The following is a 16,794-nucleotide window of genomic DNA, read 5'->3' as shown; positions in this document are numbered from 1 at the left end:
AGTCTGTGTCTGTAGCACTGCTGTCCTTGCCCCGAGGGCTAGGCTGAGCCGCCGCTTGTGACCCTCACGTGTACATGTGAGGTTGGCTGTGTGTGGAACCAGCAGATGGCACTCTGCTCACAGGTACCTGACCTCAAGCCCGGAAAATGATGTTCATGCTGAGGTTGACAGGGCTCCCCTTAGGATCCAGGCACAGAGCTAAGTGCTGCCCCATCTGCTAGTATTTCCCAAACTCGAGCTGCATTAGATATATTGGAGGATTTGTGAAAACACAGATCCCTGGGGCTCATTCCCAGCACTCCTGATTCAGTGAGTTTGCTGTGGGTCCTGAGAATTCACATTTCTAGTCATGTACATATGTGAGAGTTGGACCATCAACAAGGCTGAGTGCCGAAGAATTGATGCTTTCGAACTGTGGTGCAGGAGAAGACTCTCGAGAGTCCCTTGGACAGCAAAGAGATCAAACCAGTCAATCTTAAAGGAAATCAACCCTGAATATTCATTAGAAGGACTGATGCTGAAGCTCCAATACTTTGGCCACCTGATACAAAGAGTCAACTCATTGGCAAAACCCTGATGCTGGGATTGAGGGCAGGAGTAGAAGGGAGCGACCGAGGATGAGGTGGTTGGATGGCATCACCGACTCAATGGACATGAGTTTGAACAAACTCTGGGAGATAGTGAAGGACAGGGAAGCCTGAGTGCTGCAGTTCATGGGGTCGCAAAGATTCAGACAAAACAACTGAGCATTCCAGTCCCGATGACCCACGGACCACACTGTGAGTAATCATCCCACTCCTCTCTGGGAAGGCAGCATCCAGTTATCAACGAAGAAAAGAGATTCCCAACAGGCCAAGAGACGTGGCCTAAGCCACATGGCGGAGGACAGGGAAGATCCAACCACCTGGGGCCCCGCCCTCTGCCTCAAGGGCACTGTGGCTGGGGTGGCTGTGATGCACCCCTCCTGATTCCAGTAGGGCAGTAAGAGGAGAGAGCAAGGGAGGGACAAGCAGGGTGCTGAAAGGAGGCATGAGGCGTTGTTAGGCTGGGAGGCATTCTCGGGGGTCCAGAGTGTTTTAAAAGCCCTTTACTTCTATTGAATTATAGTCTGGGGGACTTATCTGGTGCTCCAGTGGTTAAGACGCCACACTCTCAATGCTGGGTTCAATTCCTGCCCAGGAAACTAGATCCCACATGCCACAACTAAGACCTGGTACAGTCAAATAAGTAAATATTTTAAAGAAGAAAGAGAGAGGGAAAAAAATATATGTATCCTCATAATACTGGCTAATGAGCACTCACACCGCGGATCCGGTGTGGCCACCCTGATCCCCTCCCTTTTCAGGGCTGGAGCTCTGGCTCCCCCTGCTGGCAGAGATGCTGCAACTGTTTGTGCTCAGCTGGGTCCCTCCCCACGGTCCTTTTTCCATACGACTGACTGCCCTTTCCATGAGACAGCCACCTCATCCAAGGTCATGTCAGCTCCCTGGAGGCAGCCCATGTTTGTTGATGGCTCCTCCTTCCAAGCCAGGACAACTCTGAAGACTCCTCACAACTCCTGGGCTCCCCCAGGGCGGCTGGCCTTCTCTCCCTGCTCTCCTTTACCCCTCCCTACTTGACAGGTACGCATCCTAAAGGCTCTCCCCAAACACATCCTGTACACAAAGCACAGTGTCCCAGGAACCTGTCCTGCCACAACTTACTACACACCACGCACTGTTCTGAGCATTTACACATATTATTTCAAGGAATCCTCCCAGTAACCCCAGGACGTAGGTATTTTTATTATCCCCGGTTTACAGATGAGAAAGGTAACTTGCCTAAGGTCACAGAGCTAGGAAGCTGCACAGCCAGGATTCCTATGCAAGCTCTGAAGTGTTACACACACTGTCTTCTAGAACATTTCTGTGGTCTAGCTTCAAAGAAATTAAAGGAATCAGCCAAAGGAGATTTATTCTGATTTGAGAGGGGAAAAGAAAGCCTTGATCGCTCCCAGTCCTTTTCAGACAGCTCTCTCCAGTGTCTGAATATGCAGCCCTGGTGCCTAATTTTAGTTCAGTGGTTCTTATGGTGAGGAGGGGTGTTGCTCCCTGGGGAACTTTGGCAATGTCTGGAGATATTTATTGTTGTTGTTCCCAGATCTGGGAGAAGGGACTTCCCTGTTGGTCTAGTGGCCAAGACTCCATGTTCCCAGTGCAGGGGGCCTGGGTTCAATCCCTGGTCAGGGAACTATTAATAGATCCCACATGCCACAATTAAGAGTTTGAATGCCACAACTAAAGATCCCACATGCTGCAACTAAGACCTGGTGCAGCCAAATAAATAAATTTTAAAAGACCTGCGAGATCCTAAGGGTATTTAGCAGGTGGAGGTCACAGTTACTATTAAACGTCCTACAATGCGAGCAGATCTAGCCCCAAATACCAGTAGACTACAATTGTGTGTGTGTGTGTGTGTGTGTGCGTGCGCACACGCACGCGTGTTCCTCTGTCCATGGGATTTCCCAGGAAAGAATACTGGAGTGGGTTACCATTTCCTCGAGAGGATCTTCCTGACCCAAGGATCGAACCCATGTCTCCGCATTGTAGACAGATTCTTTACCACTGAGCCATCAGGGAAGCCCAGACTGAGGTTGAGAAACGCCGTAATCTGGCTTTAAAGCCCAGTCTCCCAGCTGCTTTTACCCTCAAGGACTCCCAGTTTGATGACTAGAGAGCAGGCTTTGGTGGAGGTGGTGAGAGATGTGTGAGCATTGAGGTGGAGAGAAGGTTGGGAAGGCAAACCTCCTACCTCACATCTATCTAGCTAGTAATCAGAGGCGATGAAGTCCCAGAGGCACAAAGCCACTTACCACATTCATGCCTGAAATAGCAGGAGGAGATTGGAAACTACCTGTATGTCCCTTCACTTGGAATGGGTTAGGTAAGCCATGGTAGAGCCATACAATGGGACACGGTACAGCCATAAAATAGAGAGAAGTAGCTTTTAATTATTAGCATGGAACCACCACCAAATATACACTGGGAAGTCGGGGGTGAGGAGGAACATGGGTAGTTTATACAGTATCTCCCATTATACAAAAAGGGAAGAAAGGATATACCGGCATTTGTGTTTGATGCATAGACTATTTCCTGAAAAATACATCAGGTGATGTTGACACTGACGTACTGGAGGCCTCCAGGGAAAAGAACTGGGCATCTGGGAGAGAGGGGAGAAGGGGGATGCTTAGTCATTACTTATATCTTTTTCTGTCTTTTAAATGTCATATTGTAGACATATATTTATTATCTATTCAAGATTAAATAACTTTTTAGTAAACTAGGAAAAAAAGAAACACCATAATAAAATAGAGATGATGGTGAGTGAGAGTGTCCATGGGAAATCTGTACCCTCAGGCCAGCTGCTCCCCACTTGTACCTGGGCACTGACAGGTGACATCAGAGAATTAAAGACTTATTTCAGTACGAGTCTTAGTTAAACAGAAGCAGGGTAGACCCACTATCAGTAGTTGAAGAAAATGCATAAACGAATGCCTAAAAGTCCAAAAGGAACACCATTAGAATCTGGGGCCCCAGGGCTTTTTCGTGATGGCAAATACCTGACAAGGCCCTTTCTCTGGCCACAGCACAAGCACTTCTAAGAGCCTCCGAGGATGCTGGCCCTTCTATTTAAAAGCCTTCCGGATCATCAGCAACTCATCTGAGTAAAGGGCTTGGGCCAGGGCCCCTTCCAGCCCTGGACCCTGCCAGATCAGGTGACCCCTTTTCTGGGGCAAGGCTGGTACAGAGCCGGCAGACACACTCCAAAACCCAACCTGCCCCGTGGGGGTACAATCTGAGGGCCAGTGCCCTGGCGGGGGTGGGAGGACTTCCGCCCACCAGCTCCACCAGAAGTCTGGTTCCTGCTGACAGCAAAGTAACCTCAGGGCAGAAGACTATAGGAGGTCAGCATTAGGGCAGTTGAGTCTCCGAGGCTGGGTCACCCGAAGCTGGGTCAAGCTCTCTCTGCCCTCCTCAATCCTTACTCACCTCTTCCGGAAGCTTCACTTGCTCACACCCTCCCTGCCCCTTCAGATCTCAGCGCCCCTTTATCACTTAAGTCCAGCCCTCTATTGACCCTGGCTCCTCTGACTTGGTGAGTGGTGGTAAGCAGGTTCTGGTGTTTATCTGTCTCCCTGACAACACTGCAACCGCCCAGAGGAGGGAATTAATTATCTGTGTGTGTTTGTGTTTCCTCCTCTCCCCTAGGTACAGGGCTCAGGATGCAGGGGGCAGTCCCTTTCAGCCTTGTTGGCTGTCCTGGGGCCAAGACTTGCTTCCCCCCAGCTTGATCATGTTTGTTAAGTACCAGACCACAGGAAAGTAACTGAAGAGAAATGGCATCTCTCATGTCCTTCCAGCCAGAAGGCCACCAGGAGCCAGAATGACCCTTTGACAAGCTAAGTCAACGGCTGTCACTGCCTGGTGATCCATCTCACTCTGAATAGCACTGAAAGCCCTGACTCAGGCTCTGTGCTGTGTGGGCCATGGTGCCCCCTGGCCCCCTGATCCTCCCCAGCACCCTCTCTCTCTCTGCTCTCCAGGGTCTAGGGGCCCACATCCTGCCTCAGAGCTCCTGTGCTTGCTCTTCCCTCTCTTCGGAATGCTTTTCCATGTGGCTGGCCCTATTAATGCAGGCAGGGCCCTGCTCTGACAGCTCTCCTTCCCCACCCTGACCTAGCCCCTTTTACTTGCCCCTCCTGATCCGATCTGCTCACTCTCCATCTCTCCACCCCGCACAGGGCCCTGGGAGGGTGGCCGTTCTGCCTGCCTGGATAGGCACCATGCCCTCTGGCTTCTATTCAGCAGAGAACAGGAAGGGAGGGGTTAGGAGGCCAGGGTGTTAATCCCTGGGATCGGCTCTCTCCCTGCAGGGTGGCTGCTGCCCACTGGCCCCCTCAGTGGCCTTGGCCCCAGCTCCTGGCAAAAGGGTCTCCCAACAGCCTCCCTCCAGGTCTGGTAACTGCGCCTCCCCTCCCTGTACTCACCCAGGTCTGGCTACCTGTGCTGTGCTCCCCTATTAGCTCGTCCACATTTTAGGAGGTAATCCCTTTATTAAACCTTCCTCAAATTCCCCAGCCCAAGTATACCGTGGCTTTTCTTTCAGGACCCCAGTTCACCACACATTACATGTCTATGGTTTGTGAGCTGTCTCACAAACCCCAGCTGGCCCCCAGTTAGACCAGAAGGTCAGAGAATGTAGCAGCATAGTCATCCTCCGCTGCATCCCAATGTCTGATTCAGCGCCTGCGCATAGTAGCTCAGTATTTGTCGAATGAGTGAATGAAGGGAAGGATCCGTATCATCTGGAGAGGGGCTATGGAGGCGGGAAGGACAGGCTGAGATTTTAGGAGGCGAAGGGGAAAAAGAGCAGCAGTGATGAGGATGTCGCCTCCCCGCCAGCACAAAGACCTCTGTGTATGTCCTTCTTAGCACTTCTCAATCTGCAGTGATCACAGTTTGCTTTCTATGTCTTCCCACTAGAATGGATTCCCCAGGGGCATGTCCATGTCTGTCTTGTTCACTCTGGTATCCTCAGAGCCCGGCGCCGTGCCTGACATACATAAAGGCTCTAGATCCACACTTGTCAGATAAATGCAAGATGCATGAGTTATCCAAAAGAAACACTGAGGTGGCAGAGGACCTGGAAAGCTGGGTTGGGCAGTTTGGAAGTTTCGTGCAGAGAGGTAGGGATGAACTTAAAAGTCTAGTGCAGGAGTGGGGGTGGGAATGAGAAAGATGGAGCTTACAGAAAGAGCTTACAGAAGGGAGGCTGCTGCAGCCTCCAGCAGGCAGGGAAGGAAGAGGTGGCGGAAACTGGGGAAGAGATCAGATGCAGATGGAGGATGAGGAGTCCAGACCATCTGGAGGACGAGATGGTGCTGCAAAGCCAGTGGTCCTGGCCCAAGGTAAGTACTCTGGGCCCAGCTGCTACTGGCCTTGATTCTATAATAACTTTTGCATGAAGTGGGAAAGCTGGGGAGTGGAAGTGGTTTGTTGTGGGGGTGGCGGTGAGTGAATAAAATCCAATCTACCTTGTTGCTTTGAGGGTATAACCAGATAGCTCAGTGGAGAGCGACAGACAGACGCTGAGGACTTGCAGGGTGGTGACAGCCAGGGGTGGAAGAGCAGATGAGCCACGTTCTGTGTAAGCAGAGGGTGGTCTGGGATCACACCCAGCTGGGTGGGTGGGGGAAGGGAATAAGAGCCAGCACAAAGGGAGGCCAAGAGGGGGCACAATCAGGAGACAGGGGCAAGGTCCTGGAGCCAAAGGAGCGACTCTGAAGAAGGAAGGGGCAGTCAGCAGGCCACTTGTCAGAAGCAAGGCCGGGCTAGAGCTCACTGAGGGCCGCATCCTTGAGGAGCACCTTTCTGCCGCCTCTGGACCGGCTGGGGGAGCTGACAGTGCCAAGTCAGGTGCAGCCAGTGTTGGAGAAGGGTTTGCTGCCTGTCCCACCAAAGCGTTCCCAGGCACGTGTCCTAACCCTCATTGTGTCAGAGATAGCCAGCTGTCTGCCAAATCCATTCTTTCCTTGCTGACAAGCCTCCCACATTTGTCCTAGACACAGAGCCTGATTTCCTCACTTGCTGTGCAGCTCGGCAGGGCCTGGGAGGGGGTCAGCTTCTGGGTTCCAAGCTCCCTTCACACACACGCTTCCACCTCTTTCCTCTTCCCCACTGGAAAGTGGACCCAGGAGAAGGGGTGGCAGCCGTCTTCCAGTGCACACACGAGTGTCACCTGAGGTGATGGGGGAGCCGGGAGACTGACAGAGATTTGACATCATCAGGCCACCAAGCCGGCCTGGAGCACCCACCCCGACTTTCACAGAAGGCATATAGTCTGTCTTAAGTGACTCTATTTGGGGGACTCGTTGTGAGAGCAGCCTAACTCAGGTTGGAACATATCGTTTAATCCAGTAGAAATACCACTTGGATCAGACCAAAAGTCGTTCCACCCCATCTCTGCCAGGGGCCCCGCGGGGCAGTGACAGGGGGCCACAGGCATGTCCCTTGACAAAGACTCGCACTCTCCACATACCAGGAATTGTTAAGTCTCCTTACAGATCTGTTACAGAGCCATTACTCAGAAACCACTCAAAATTCTTGATAAAAACGTTTGTAAACCTGCCATCTACTCCATCAAGAAACGGGTAACAGTGACTAGAAGCCTCACCAACACTCTCTGCAACTGATTTCATTTCCAGCTCCCAGGGACGGTGTGCGTGTGCACCCGGGTGGACCCACATGGCACACAGTGGTAGCAATGCCTTTGAGGAGCAGAATCGTGTGCCTGTGAAGCAAGAGCATGAAAGGTTAACAAGTGTGGACTTGAATGGGATGCCTGTGGGCAGAACCACAGCTCTGCTCCTTATCAGCCACGCAGACTGAGGTGTTTCTGAGCTCTGGGGCCTCAGGGCCTCCACTGCAAGTGGGGACAGTAAGGACATCTACATTTGAGGTGATTGTGAGGATTAAATGAGTCCGTATGTGGAAAACACAATAGTGACTGACCAGCATTAAGTTCTCACTTAGTATTAGCTTGTATGTCATTTTTAACGCAACAGAGAAGAACAAAGTTTGGCAACTGAGTAACATTGTCACTTACAAAGCACAGGTACAGATGTTCTCATTAAATCTTCTTGATGAGGTAATCATCATTACCCATTTTATGGAAACTGATTTGGACATTTAGGGAGTTGCCCTCCATCTCACAGCTGATTCCCAGATGGCTCAGTGGGTAAAGAATCTGCCTGCATTGCAGGAGACCTGGGTTCCATCTCTGGGTCAGGAGGATCCTCTGGAGGAGGGCATGGCAATCCACTCCAGTATTCTTGCCTGAGAAATCCCATGGACAGAGGAGCCTGGCAGGCTACAAGTCTATAGGGTTGCAAACAGTCAGACATGACTGAAGCCACTGAGCACACATGGACAGTTGGTAGGTTGTGGTAGAGCCATAAGTACAGATAAATGTCACTGAGTCTTGTTTTATAGAATCACCACCATTAAGTTGAGCAACTTAAGGATTCCAGAAAATCAAAGTTCAGGAAGGCTAGTTCCATTTAGGGTTGTCCCACCCACTCCCCAAACCAGGCCACTTTGTTGTTAGTTTCTCCATTAACTCCACCGATCATCTTATTTAACTGCCTCATGATCAGAAAAGGAGAAGAGGACCTGCCCAGCACCCTCATCCCTGGGCCAGAGCTGGGAGGGGCTCTCGTACACTTCAGTTCAGTTCAGTTGTTCAGTCGTGTCCAACTCTTTGCGACCCCATGAATCGCAGCACGCCAAGCCTCCCTGTCCATCACCAACTCCTGGAGTTCACTCAGACTCGTGTCCATCGAGTCAGTGATGCCATCCAGCCATCTCATCCTCTGTCGTCCCCTTCTCCTCCTGCCCCCAATCCCTCCCAGCATCAGTCTTTTCCAATGAGTCAACTCTGGAGATGTGAAAACCTAGGGCAATGTGTGGATCTTATTTTGGTCCTGATTCAAACCAGCCAACTATTAAAAAATAAAAACATCTTTGAGATAATAGGAAAAATTTGAGTATGAACTGGATATGAGAGGATACTATAAAATCACTCTTCAGGGCACTTCCCTGGTGAAAGCGAAAGTGCTAGTTGCGCAGTCGTGTCTGACTCTTTGCGATCCCATGGACTAGCCCGCCAGGCTCCTCTGTCCATGGGATTCTGCAGGCAAGAGTACTGCAGTGGGCTGCCGTGCCCTCCTCCAGGGGATCTTCCTGACCAGGGTCTCCTGCATTGCAAGCAGGTTCTTTACCATCTGAGCCACCAATCCCATATAAAAACCTAATTTTTTAACAAAGACACAAACATCATTCAGTGGAAGAAGGGTAATTTTTCCACAAAGGGTAACTGAATCAGTTGGACATCCTCAGGCAAAAGTGAACTCAACCTAAATCCCAACCTCATAAAAAGTATATCAAAACAGATCAAGGCCTAATCATCAAAAAGTCTACAAACAATAAATGCTGGAGATGGTGTGGGGAAAGGGAATGTTCTTGCACTGTTGGTGGGAATGTAAATTGATACAGCCACTATGGAAGACGGTATGGAGATTCCTTAAAAAACAAGGAATAAAACCACCGTATGACCCAGCAATCCCACTCCTAGGCATATACCCTGAGGAAACAAAAACTGAAAAAGACACACATATCCCATTGTTCATTGCAGCATTATATACAACAGCTAGAATACGGAAGCAACCTGCATGTCCATCGACAGGTGAACGGATAAGGAAGTTGTGGTCCATATGCACAATGGAATATTACTCAGCCACTGAGTAAAAAGGAATGCATCTGAGTCAGTTCTGATGAGGCAGATGAATTTAGAACCTATTATATAGAGTGAAGTGAGTCAGAAAGACAAATACTGTATTCTAATGCACATATACAGAATCTAGAAAAATGGTACTGAAGGATTTACAGGGCAGCAGTGGAGAAACAGACATAGAGACTAGACTTACGGACATGGGGAGAGGGGAGCAGAGGGTGGGATGTATGGAAAGAGTAACACGGAAACTTACGTTACCAAATATGAAATAGATAGCCAACGGGAATTTGCTGTATGGCTCAGGAAACTCAAACAGGGGCTCTGCATCAACCTAGAGGGATGGGAAGGGGCGAGAGATGGGAAGGAGGTTCAAAAGGGAGGGGATATATGTATACCTATGACTGATTCTGTAAAGCAATTATCCTTCAATAAAAAAAAAAAATAGATCAAGGCCTAAAACATAAAACATGTATTAAAATATTAGAAAAATATAGAAAAAGATCTTCAGGACCTAGAGCTCAATAAAGAGGTTTTAGGCCTGTCAACAGAAAAAATCTATAAAAGAAAAAATAAATTGGATTTCATGAAAATCAAAAACTTTTGCTCTCCCAAAGATCCCTGTGAAGTGAATGAAAAGACCAGCTACAGAGTGTGAAAAAGTATTTACAAACCACATGCCTGACAAAGTTCTTGTATCCAGAATATATAAAGAAATCTAAAAAGAAGCAATCCAGTTAGAACATGGACAAAAGATTTAAAGGGATAACAAACCAAAGAAGATATACAGACAGCAAAAAAGCGCATGAAACCATGTCCAACATCTAGCCATCAGGGACAGGCAAACTAAGATCACAATGAGTGTTATCACATGCCTATCAGAACAGCTAAAAAAACTGTTTAAATGATAACATCAAACACTGGAGAGGATGTGGAGAAACTGGCTTATTCATACATTACCAGTAGGAAAGCAAAATGATACAGGCCACTGTGGAATAGTTTTTTGTTTTTTTTTTTTTAAATGAAACATACAGTTACGATAGGATCCAGTGGTTGCATTACTGGGCATTTATTGTAGAGAAATGAAAATTTATGCTTACATAAAAACCTATACACAGCTGTTCACAGCTGCTTTAGCCATAACAGCCCCAAACTGGAATCAGCCGAATGGTTAAACATGGTACATCCACCTCAGACGCTGCTCAGCAATAAAGGGGCTACTGACACAGCCACCTGGACGGCTCTCACTCCTCACGCTGCGTGGAAAAGCCAATTCCAAAAGGCTACAAACCTTAAAATTCCACGTATGTAGTATTTTAAACATAAAATTAAAGAAATGGAGAAAGGAGAGCAGTGGTTGCCAGAAGGTAGGGATGGGGAAGACATGAGAGGCGGATATGGTTATAAGGAGACAACACGAAGGAACGTCATGGTTATGAGCATGTTCCGAATTTTTAAAAAAATTTTATTGGGGCAAGTTGATTTACAATGTCGTGTTAGTTTCTGCTATACAACAAAGTGAATTGGTTATACACATAAATATATCCACTTTTTTAGATTCTTTTCTCAAAGAGGTCACTATAGAGTATTGAGCAGAGTTCCCTGTGCTACAGAGTAGGTCCTTATTAGTAATCTAGTTTATAACTTTTATGGTGATTTTTTTTTTTTTGGTTACACTGGGTCTTCGTCGCTGCATGCAGGAGCGGGGGGCTACCTTCACTGCTGTGCACGAGCTTCTCGTGGTGGTGGCTTCTCGTCGTGAGCACAGGCTCTAGGTGCACAGGGCTCAGGAGCTGCAGCACGTGGGCTCAGCGTTGTGGCGTGCACGCTCCAGAGCTCAGGCTACTCTTGTCCTGGCACCTCGGCTTAGTCGCTCCTCTGCCGGCGGATACTTCCCAGACCAGGGACCAAACCCGCATCCTCTGCTTTGGCAGGTGGATTCTTCTCCACTGTACCACCAGGGAAGTCCTATCTTTTTTATCTGTCGTAGTGTGTATGTCAATTCCAACCTCCCAGTTTAGCCCTGCCTGCCCCCCAATGTTCTGTATCTTGACTGGGAACTTACACAACATAATTACATAGAATTACATACGCACACAAAGGCGAAATCTGGATAAGCTCTGTGGGTTGCACCAATGTCATTTTCTTGGGTTTGATATTATACTAGTTATTTGAGATGCTACCAGTGGGACCTCCCTGGTAAAACATTTTTTTTGGGGGGGGGTAACATTCTCTCAATCTGTAATTACCCGAAAAAAAAACTTTAAAAAGTCTATCAGAGACGCATAACAGCATATTTACAGATTACATGATACAGCTCTTAGGTTTGTTTTAAAATATATTCTAGGAATTAAAAAAATAAAACAGTAGAAGACATAGATGAAACAGAACTGAAAAGATGTTGCTAAATGTTGAAGCTGGGTGAATAATACACAGGGAAAACACAAGTTTTGTGTTTGCAGACTTCCCAAATAAAAAGTTTTAGACAGCTTAGAAGGACTAAGTCTAACTTAGACAGCCGTACTCAATGCTATAACTTTTGCATACAAATTGAGTTCAATGCTTGTAACTGTTTCATTTACAAAGTTTATTATGACCTTTTATTAAGAGCTCATAAATCACAGGCTTAATCTGATTTCATTGACTACTTTTTCCCTCCATGTATTCTCCCAGAGTTATAAAAAATAAACATTTATAAATATACAGTGAGGATCATGCAGTTTTTACACAGTAAGAGCTGGGTCAATGTTTCACGTTGTCCGAGCATCTCCCAGTGTCTCGTTCAGGACAGAATTTGAGCAGCATGGCCTCTGAAGTCTCAACAGCAGAAGGGCAGTTCTTTTCCAAATTTCACCTTGTCACTCAGCATTACAGCATCAACAGGTGCTTGTCTGGGAAGTATCAGGAGAAACCGCTGGGATGACCACTCCAGGAAGTGGAATTTTAGCCCTGTAGCTGCCATGGCTCGACCCTGGGACTGTATTTAAACTTAACAAAGAGCCAAATGACAAGCTTGGAAGGGGTCAGCACAGGCCCAATCTGACGACTATAACTGGAAGGGTTTCAGGTCACTACAGACGGGGAAACTCTTATTTGGTCCAAAGCTGGGGAATCCGATTTTCTCATTCCGCTTCCCTTGTCCAGTTACTGATAGCAGTACTTTTCTTCCAGCCAGTGGGATGATGTGTTTAGAGAATGGTGAGGACAGCACATGGGAGCCTGCTGCCTGCTGTCATCAGGCTTTTTGAGTTTTCAAATTCAACCAAGAGGACGTAAGACTAAGAGATGACTGTCGAGGCTGAGTATCAGGAGAGCTCAGGATGGACCTAAGGACTTTACCCAGGGTCTCGTGTTTTCTGTGTATTAACTGGGGTTTCTCTGGGATTTCACTGGCATTTCTCTTCCTCCGACTTAGTTTGAAAACCTCTTCCTTTGGAGACCAGCCAAAGGTATGAGCTTGCCCAGCATCTTCCTTTCTTGGTTTGTAGGCACATCAAGGATGAAGAGGCAAGGAGTTTGGGCAGATTCAGATATGCAGGTTCTTCTTGGCCCACTTCTGCCATAAGGCGGGCACATGGCCTTCTATCCGTGCCAGCCTCCAGCAGACCCGCCAGGTTTCTCAGCCTTTGGACCATACAGCCAAGCCCAGCCTTCAAAATCTCATCCCCACCACCTCCCAGTCCCATTGATCCTTTTCCTATTGCATAAAATCAATGATTCTGCTATCAAATCACAGCATAATACATCCACTTAGTAGGCTCTTGCCAAAGAAAAATCTCTTTTCCCAGGATGGTGCAGAACTTGGTTGTTCCCAAGCACACGCTCCATGACGGGACAGTAAATGATAAACCTCTCGCGAGAGGGCACTGCCCTGCCTCAGGGAGATTTCATCAGATGCTGAGAGTCAGTGCTGTCTTCCACTCTCCTCCCCATGAAGGCATCTGGTCATGCCTCCTGACTCCTGCTGGCCCTACAATGAGGCTGCAATGGGTAAGCCTCCTGCTTCCAACACGCTGAAAAAGGGCAAGTCACCTTCAACCAAATCAACAGGGTGCTTGCAGCCCAGGCGGGCAGAGAAATAAGCAGATTCTAGGATGATAAATCAGAGCCACAAATTGTTGGCCAATGAAAGGATCCAGATATCCTGAAACACAAACTAAGCATACCGTCTTTCTGGCAATGAGCACAGCAGGCAGAGAGCCCCCTCTCTCTGCCACCTTCTCTGGTCTCCCAGATTTCAAAGAATCAAGTTCCATGATTATAAATGAATTCACCATTCCTGTACGCCATGGTATGGCCAGCTGATTAAAAGTCTCATCATTTCTTCATCAACCCCAAAATCCAGTGAGAACAGGTAATTGTAATAGAGAGTTGGCTATTAAAATCATGCCAAGTTCACACCCCACAGCCTTGGCTTGACCCCAAGACGACCACCTTCCTCTTCCCTCGTGTGGCTTTAACTCGCCCAGGAGGGTGGCATCCACATCTCTGTACAAGGCAGGCTTCCTTCTTAGCTCAGGAGAGGGACCTAGAAAGAAGAGGAATCCTTGGAGCCCACCTGGCGGGGGGCCCGCTAGCTCTGCTTCTGGTGAGGGGAACAAAAACTGCTGGGCTGTGCGGGTTGGTCCCTGGGCTGCAGGATGCTCAACCTCCACGCAACAAGAAAGAGGTACGTGCAGGAAACGAGGATGGAGAGGTAGTGGGGAACATTTCCTGTCACCAAGTAGCTCTGCCCAAGGCTCAGACCCACCATGAGCCTCTCTTTTCTGCCCAGGAGCAGAGAAGACCACCTCGGTCAGCCGGGGAGGCCTCTCTGCACCCCAGCCTCCAACTCACTTCTTCCTGCGGATCTTGGGTTTCTTCACAGGCCGCAGATAGGGGTTATCAATGATACTCTCCTCCCCGTTTCGGCTCCCCGACAAGGAGGGGTTCTGCTGCAGAACAGAGGTGTTCTCCTTCTCGGCTCCAGAATCATCCTTTGAGCAAAGCCGAAATAAAGCAAAACAACCAGCAGCGTGAGGAAAGAGATCATACCTGTGGCTGAAAACTACTACAAGCACCCCTCTCATTGAGAAATCAGAAGCTTGGCTAATGTGCCTCTCTCTGCTCCAGAGGAGACCAGGCAGTGGCTGCGATCAGAGGAAGGCGGGAGCGTCAGCGGTGACACAGAACCTAAGACCCTGAGAAGGCAGGAACAGGAGTCGGAAGGGAGCAGAGACCTGGGAGGGCAGGGAATCGGGGACTACAAGTCAGATGCTTCAGCCTGTGGGGACATAAGAAAAAGAGAAGTGGGACTTCCTTGATGGCCCAGTGGCTAAGACTTCTCGCTCCCAAGGCAGGGGGCTCAGATTCAGTCTCTGATCAGGGAACTAGAATCCACATGCCACAACAAAGATCAGAGATCCGGAGTGCCACAAGGAAGCCCCAGCGCAATCAAATAAATACTTTTTAAAACTTAGAGAGAGAGAGAGAGAGAGAAGGGGCCCTTGGTCCCCTGCAGGACTGAGAGGTACAGGACCAGAACAGACCATGTGCACAGAGCCCCTCCTGGAGCTAACCTCATGGAAATCATGATCTACTGCCCCATAAATTCTCAAGCATCTGGTACTTGCAACGTGGTGCCAATGGTCATATGCCGGTGGAGGCCAGAAACTGCTGGAGCCCCGAGAGCTCCCACGAAGGCATCAGCATGGGAATGTCATCCTCCACCTCCATGTGTGGCCTGTGGGTCAGGCCTCTCCCTGTTCGGTTTTTGAGAAAAGTGATTTTTGGAGAAAAGTTTATAAGTTTGAGTATAACCAATATGATCTTGAAGATTTTTTTTTTTTAATCACAATTGGATGTAGACATAGAAAACAGTAATGATGATGAAATTTTACAAACTGCTTCTAAAAATACGGGTGACTGATTTTCCTTTCCTTTTTTACACTCTCTTTCTATTTTCCAAGTTCTTTAAAATGAGCAGGAGAGGCGCTGAGGGGACTCACACGAAGGGCTCAGGCCCAAGTGGCAATAAGTGACCAGAAGCTGCTGGTTGGGCTGTACCCCCTGGTGACAGGCCGAAGGTTCCACCACTGAGGTTCCTGTTCTGTGTGTGCTCGTCGCTCAGTTGTGTCTGACTCTTTGCGACCCCATGGACTGCAGCCCGCCAGGCTCCTCTGTCCATAGGATTCTCCAGCCAAGAATACTGGAGTGGGTTGCTTTTTCCTTCTCTAAGGGATCTTCCTGACCCAGGGATGAAACCAGGTTCTCCTGCATTGAAGACAGATTTTTTTACCATTTGAGCCACCAGGTCAGCTGTTGTGTAACTTGAGGCAAAAGAGGATCTGACCTCAAGCAGGAGATGGCGCTGTCAGAAGACAGCAGGGCAGAGGATGCTGTCATCAGGGATAGGAGAAGTAGATGAAAGAAATAAAGGAACTAAACTGACTGAGATTTGTAAAGAAAAGGTGGGAGCAAAAAGGACTGTCAGGAGTGACCTGGGCTCAGAAAAGCCAAACTCAGGCAATGCGCATGCTCTGTGTGAATACCAGGCACCCAAGGGTGCTGCCTCCAGCCTCACAGGTTCCAACACCATTTGCATGGCAACATCTCCCACCTGAACCTCCCCAGCTGTCACCTCTCCCGTGACCTCCAGGCCTGCACAGCCTGTCACTCTACCACCGCCATCTCTGGGCATCTCAAATTCAATGTGCCTGAAACTGAACCCCGAGCACAAACAGCTCCTCCCACTGACACAGGTGACGGCAACTGCATCCTCCCATTGGCCCAAGCCCCAAAATCCATCACGCCTGCTTTTTTTCTTTCTCTGATATATCCCCCAGCCAACCTGTTAGGAAAACTTCTTGGCCTTACTTTCAGAATACAGGCAGAATTGACTTCCATTATCTCTAGTGGAACCCCCTGGTAGGATCCCCTGCTGTCTCCCACCTGGATGGACAGCCGCCTCCTAACAGCCATCCCGTCACAGTCCATCCTCTGCCTGCCCCGTGGTCACCAGCGTGGCCGGTGCTCCCTGGAGAAGCTCAGACCTGCCCCTCCTCTGCCCCACATCCTCTCATGACTCCTGCTTCACCCAATGGGAAGACAGCTCTTCAAATTGCTCACAAGGCCCTTCCTGACCTGACCTCTCCCTCTCCCCCACACCCATCCCACCTGCCTCAGTCACAGCCCCACCTGCCTTCTTACTGTTCCCTTTCCAGGACACCACCCCAGAGAGCCCGAGGCTCAATCCTTCACCTCCTTCAAGACAGCTCAGATGTCACCTTCCCTGTGATGTGTACCTTGAGCACCCTATTTAGAACGGAAACCTCCCCGCTTTACCCTGGATCTTTCCCTACTTAGTCCCCCCTACCTCCACCCAGAGCACTTTTCATCTTTAGCATACTATACAGTGACAGATTTACATATTACACTTCATGGTCAAGCCCCCACTGCCAACACACGGGCTGCCAAGAGGCAGCGGTT

At 48.8% G+C, this 16,794-nt stretch overlaps 1 protein-coding gene across 5 annotated transcripts in view; it reads right to left on the bottom strand.

Annotated features, from left to right (window-relative positions):
• Positions 1-2,969: 2,969 nt before the first annotated feature.
• TAF8 (TATA-box binding protein associated factor 8) overlaps positions 2,970-16,794 on the bottom strand; it is a 28,956-nt gene continuing 15,131 nt past the window's right edge. Inside the window, exons 8-11 of one of the 5 annotated variants that reach the window (XR_011251460.1) lie at positions 15,315-15,579; positions 14,886-15,068; positions 14,164-14,303; positions 10,772-13,855 (exon numbers count right to left, since the gene is read on the bottom strand). Coding sequence is in view for 2 of the 5 variants with exons in the window: in XM_069564448.1 (XP_069420549.1) it covers positions 13,843-13,855; positions 14,164-14,303 (153 nt within the window). In the remaining 3 variants the exon portion in view is untranslated. Of the gene's footprint in view, positions 3,199-7,212; positions 7,330-10,771; positions 13,856-14,163; positions 14,304-14,885; positions 15,580-16,794 lie in introns of those variants that run through there. The other 4 variants (XR_011251461.1, XR_011251459.1, XM_069564449.1 and 1 more) reach the window with 4 other exon arrangements.

Source organism: Ovis canadensis, chromosome 20 (genome assembly GCF_042477335.2).
Source record: "Ovis canadensis isolate MfBH-ARS-UI-01 breed Bighorn chromosome 20, ARS-UI_OviCan_v2, whole genome shotgun sequence".
In the NCBI taxonomy this organism is placed as follows: Eukaryota; Metazoa; Chordata; class Mammalia; order Artiodactyla; family Bovidae; genus Ovis; species Ovis canadensis.
Note: the sequence above shows the minus strand (reverse complement) of the source record. Positions and strands in the feature narration are given on the sequence as shown.